General features: G+C 54.8%; 1 protein-coding gene across 1 annotated transcript in view; it reads left to right on the forward strand.

Annotated features, from left to right (window-relative positions):
- NEK8 (NIMA-related kinase 8) overlaps positions 1–5,467 on the forward strand; it is a gene marked incomplete at its 5' end in the record, with an annotated part of 9,935 nt that overhangs the window by 517 nt on the left and 3,951 nt on the right. The window contains 8 exons of the mRNA XM_010010504.1: positions 1–82; positions 1,042–1,274; positions 2,012–2,143; positions 2,334–2,542; positions 2,933–3,012; positions 3,537–3,718; positions 3,894–4,044; positions 5,068–5,144. The exon at positions 1–82 is cut by the window's left edge and continues 1 nt beyond it. Of these exons, the coding sequence (XP_010008806.1) occupies positions 1–82; positions 1,042–1,274; positions 2,012–2,143; positions 2,334–2,542; positions 2,933–3,012; positions 3,537–3,718; positions 3,894–4,044; positions 5,068–5,144 (1,146 nt within the window). The remainder of the gene's footprint in view (positions 83–1,041; positions 1,275–2,011; positions 2,144–2,333; positions 2,543–2,932; positions 3,013–3,536; positions 3,719–3,893; positions 4,045–5,067; positions 5,145–5,467) is intronic.

Below are 5,467 nucleotides of genomic sequence, written 5' to 3' on the forward strand. Positions count from 1 at the left end.
CTCAGCCACCCCAACGTCATCGAGTACTACGAGAACTTCCTGGAGGACAAGGCGCTCATGATCGCCATGGAGTACGCCCCAGGTGGGCCCTGATGTCCCTTGTCCTCGGCAGGGCCATGGGATGGCAAGCACTTGCTTGGGTCAAGCTTTGTGTCCCCTCAAAGTCTAACCATATCTCTCATGATGAGAAGGATCTGGAGGTCCTGGTGGACACCAAGTTGACCATAAGCCAAGTGACTGAGGCGCTGGCACAGGGTGCCCAGAGGAGCTGTGGCTGCCCCATCCCTGGCAGTGTTCAAGGCCAGGTTGGACACAGGGGCTTGGAGCAACCTGCTCTAGTGGAAGGTGTCCCTGCCCGGGGCAGGGGTTGGAACTGGATGAGCTTTAAGGTCCCTCCCAACCCAACCCATTCCATGATTCTCTGATTCTATGCCTTATGCATGTTAATTATATCCAAAACAAAGAGATTTCTAGCACCTCTGTCACCAGTAAGCGTGCTGCCGTCTGCCTTTGGCTTAGGTTTCACACACATTTCCCTGTGTCAGCTCTCGGCCACGCTGCTGGTCCCTCAGCTCTGTGTGGGAAGGTGTGATTTCTAACGAGGTCTGCTGTGGAGTTTCAGATGAAATCAACATTTGCATTAAGGTTTGTGAGAAGCTGTACGTGAGCCCTGAATCTGCACCTCCCCTTCTCAACAGGGGCCTCTCCGTGCCACGTGGCCTCTTGGACTGCAAGAGTTCCCTTCTGCGGAACAGGCTTATCTTGTTCTGCTCTTGAGGTTTGTGTCCTCCTCCAAGAGCTGTAATTTTAGTGTTTCTTTTCCTGCTGCCTTTGACAATATGTCAACAGTGACTTCTCTTTTGCCGTTTCGTTGTCCCACCAACTGTGCTGCTGTTGTTCTCTGCATGGTCTCAGGAGCACGTGCTTCATGTCCCACCAGGATGTGCTTGACTTGTTAAGATGCTGTGGCTAAATCCCACTGGATTTGAGGCTAGGTTTGTGCAGCCACCCTTGCTGATAGCCTTTCATTGTTCTTCACAGGGGGCACATTAGCAGAGTTTATTCATAAGCGCTGCAACTCCTTGCTGGATGAGGACACCATCCTGCACTTCTTCGTGCAGATCCTTCTGGCTCTCCACCACGTGCACACTAAGCAGATCCTGCACCGTGACCTGAAGACTCAGAACATCCTCTTGGACAAGCACCGCATGATTGTCAAGATCGGAGACTTTGGTATCTCCAAAATCTTGAGCAGCAAGAGCAAAGCCTACACGGTGAGTGGTCTGGCTCTGCAGGGGAGCTACTTGCCACCACAGCAGGCAGCTGGAAACTCTGGGCTTGGCTCAGGATAGTCACTTGGAAGCTGGCAGTGAGGTTGGATGTAGCACACTTGCAGGAGGCCACATCCTACTGCCACGATGCTGCTTTGTTCCACGGAGTTTACTCAAGCTGATGTCTTCACGCTCAAGTTTCCTGCAGCTCTTTGGGCTGCAGCTAGGTGAGGAAGACCTTTCCTCCCAAACCTGGAGAGGGTGGGGTGTCTGGGCCCACTGGTGAGGGGAGACAGGGTTCCTCCCGCTGTCACAGTGGGAGGGGTGGTGTTTGAGGGCTTGTCTGACACATACTTGGCAACAAAATCCCTGCTAGTGCCTCGCTGTCCTGACTTGACTTAATCTCCTCTCTCTGCCTGAGTACCATTCCCCACCTGGTCTAATCTGAGTAGACATTTGTATCGCACTCATTGCTCCAGGCTCTGATTCTCTCCAGTGATTAAGAGCAAAATTAGAGGTAATCTCTATATGAGCAAGGGAGGTCACCAGAAAGGCAAATCCTCATGTTTTTTACTGAGATTCTCAAGCAGATGTTGACACCAGGGAACAAAAAGCTCAGCTCCATAAGCTTTGGTTGGTGGTGCTTTCATCAGCCTGCGTGCTGTGCTCTAAACTGAGCCTTTCTCTTTTCACCTTGCTGCCCCAGTTTCCCAGCAGCATGGTAAATTTGTCTCCTGTAGGTTGTGGGAACCCCGTGCTACATCTCCCCAGAGCTCTGTGAAGGGAAGCCTTACAACCAGAAGAGTGATATCTGGGCTTTGGGCTGTGTGCTGTATGAACTCGCCAGCCTCAAGAGGGCTTTCGAAGCTGCGGTAAGAGGGACATGGTTTACACACAGCACAGGGAGCTGTGGCCTCTCAGGGAGGTGAAAATGTATGCTTGGATCACTCTTCTCACTGAGCCTGGAGGTGTGAAGGCAGAGGGCAGTGCTGAGAGCTTCCTGCTCCTCAGCCTCGCCTCTGACCACCCGGAGACTGTATGTGTCTCTTGTTTTCTCTCCAGAATCTTCCTGCCTTGGTACTGAAGATCATGAGTGGAACGTTTGCCCCAATATCAGACAGATACAGCCCCGACCTGCGCCAGCTCATCCTTAGCATGCTGAACCTGGATCCTTCCAAGCGGCCCCAGCTGAATGAGATCATGGCCCAGGCCATCTGCATTCGGCCCCTTCTGAACCTCTACACTGATGTGGGCAGTGTCAAAATGAGAAGGCAAGTGAAGCTGCCACCTTTGTGTGCCTTGGGACGGGCTGCCACAGCTCTCACGTGTCTGACCTGCTCACTGAGCTCCAGAGAGAGCATTTCCCCATGCAACTCTCCCGTGTTAGCCAATGTGCAGCTGCTGCAGGCCAAGCCTGGCCCAGCAGCTCGAGGCCATAGCAGGTGCCATGGCAGGTATGAGCTTGTCATCACAGTGAACAGAGTTGTGAGTTCAGGGGGAAGCCAAGTGATGCCAACTCCCCTCTCCGGGTGCTTTAAAGCACCTACCGAGGCTATTCAGCCATGGCTTATGCTGTAGCCCTGCCCAGACCTTCTGTGATCCAGGGCTCTGCAGGCCCTCTGAACCAAGCTGACGCTAAGGGCTGGATTTTGGTTTGGCAGGCCTGAAAAACCCTTGGCTCCAGTGCCAGCGGTGACCCACAGCCGGACGGGGGGACGAGTGAGCAGTGCCAGGCCGAGGGGTGAGTCCTGGCATGGTGTGTTCCACTCAGCTCCATTTGGAAGGACCCTTTCCTTTCGATGACGGGGGGTCAGAGAGGCACTTGAGCTTCTGGAGAGAGGAAGTTTAAGAGAAGTCACATTCCCTGAGCCCTGGAGAAACCCATGGGCACCTCGGGGACCAAGCAGCGCTCTTTCTTCAGCTGCCTCTTCTAGGATTTGAACCTAGTTTCTGCTGTTCCCAGCAAAGGCTGGGAATGAGCTGGGGGGTGCTGAGGAGGATGTCCTGATGCAGCTGGCATTGATAACAATTAGGATAGAGCTGTCATGGTGCCACTTCCCTCAGTTCTGGTATAAATACAAGGACCTGTTCCCAGCCCTGGCTGGGAGCTCTGCAGCAGCCCCTTGCCAGCCTTGGCCCGGGCACTGCTCTGGCAATGCATAGCTGGCAGGCAGCTATGCTGGCACCCAGACTGGCTGGTGTCTCTTCTTTTCCTATGGGAAGCGAGGCAGGGATCCATGTTGATGAGTTCTCTATGATCTGTAGGTGTTCGAGGAGGCTCAGCTAGGACAGGAATCCCTCCTCCTCTGTCATCCATCTACACGTGGGGGAGCGGGATCACCACCCCCCTGCGCCTGCCCATGCTTAACACTGAGGTGGTGCAGGTGTCTGCAGGCAGGACACAGAAGGCCGGGGTCACCAAATCAGGGAGGCTCATCATGTGGGAGGTGAGTGATGGTGACCGATGGCTTCAGATGTGTGAGTTCTGAGGAGGACACACTTCTGCTCACTGCATAGGCTCTGGCACTGTGGCCTCCAGCACAGGGTGTGGGTAACACTGTGGGAAGGGGCTCGTCTTAGGTCTCCAACCCCACAGCAGATGACACAGCTTCTGTCCACCAGGCTCCCCCGATGGGTGCTGCAGGAGGCCCTTCCCTCCCTGGAGCCACCGAGCAGCTTCAGCCTCAGTTTGTGTCCCGCTTTCTGGAGGGTCAGTCTGGTGTGACCATCAAACACGTGTCCTGTGGTGATCTCTTCACAGCCTGCCTCACAGGTGAGCTGCTGCCTCCTGCCTTCGCTTCCCTGAGTCCCACATCCCTCTGCATGGCATCTGGCTTGCAAATGCAGTGTAACTGCCTGGGGAGCCAGCACAGAGAGGAACCCCAGAGATGCTGGGGTGGGATGACAGGAAGGTCCGTGTGGCCTCTCATGTAACATCAGGTGGGGGCAGAAATGACAGACATGGTCCTCCTATGATGCCACGTTGGTCAGCTTGGTCCCAGAGGTATGTGTGGTGTGGGGAGGGCCACAGATCTCGTCTTTTTGTTGTCCTGGCTGGTCACCTGAAGCCAGAACTGACCCGTACTGTGGGGACTGCAGTGTGAAGAGCATCTGGGAAGTTCTGGCTTTGTCACATACCCTGTGAGCGTGATGTAGGCACAGGCAGTGACCAGCAGTGACTGGTGTTGCAGTGAGAAGTCAGAGTGAGCTCCTGCAGGGCTGGCTGTCCTCAGCTATAGGAAAACAAGGTCTGAAGGCCCCTTAGAGCAGGCCAGGAAGCATTCTGGCTGGCAGAGGAGCACACACACCAGCTCTGTTTGTAGAGCAAAGCCCTCCCAATGGTCCTCTGGGAGCCCTGTTTGCACTTCTGCTGTGGATTAGGGCAGCAAATGACAGACGTGCAATAGGCAAACTCCACAGGCACGGGTTTGTCCTATGTCTCCATGGCATTTCCTGCCTCCCCTCTGCTGGGTGGCTGCTCAGTGAGTGCCTCTGTGTGTTTAACACCTTGACACACTGTGGAGTTACACAGCTGCAATAATGTTATCTCAGCTCTCTGCTATCATCTGCTCTTTGTTTGGTGAGTTGTTACAGCACATTGCGGCCGCTGCTTTCTGGAAGCTCACTAAAGGCTTCCGGCCCCTGCAGCAAGTTATGGAATCGTACAAGCATAGAACAGTTTGGGTTGGAAGGGACCAGAGTGGGTCCTGGGAGCCACAGCCGTCCCCACAAGCTTTGTGTGCCTTGCAGGACCTCATATATATGCCAGTAACACAACTTCCTTCTGCTTTTCCAGACAGGGGGATAATCATGACCTTCGGCAGCGGCAGCAATGGCTGTTTGGGGCACGGAAACTTCACGGATGTGAGCCAGGTTTGTCATGAGGGTGCTGGGCGTGCTGCTCCCCCAGGGCACAGGATGGCTCCTGCCTTCTCCACCATGGGAGAGGGCTCATCCCAGCGCCGGGGATGTGCATCCCGGGCGTGCTTTGGCATCTGCCTCCCTCCCCTTTCTCTCCCTGTCACTGCGGGGTTTAAAAGACCCAACCTGCATCTCTCTTTCTTTCTTTCTCCCCCCCCCTACACAATGATCCCTTTGAGCGTGGGGGAAGTCAAGAGCTGCCTTGTGGTTGCTGTTGGCAGGCGCCCACCTTGGAGCCTGCCCCCAATCCCACACCTGCCTGCTTCACTCTTGGC

Source organism: Nestor notabilis, unplaced genomic scaffold (genome assembly GCF_000696875.1).
Source record: "Nestor notabilis isolate BGI_N333 unplaced genomic scaffold, ASM69687v1 scaffold21542, whole genome shotgun sequence".
In the NCBI taxonomy this organism is placed as follows: Eukaryota; Metazoa; Chordata; class Aves; order Psittaciformes; family Psittacidae; genus Nestor; species Nestor notabilis.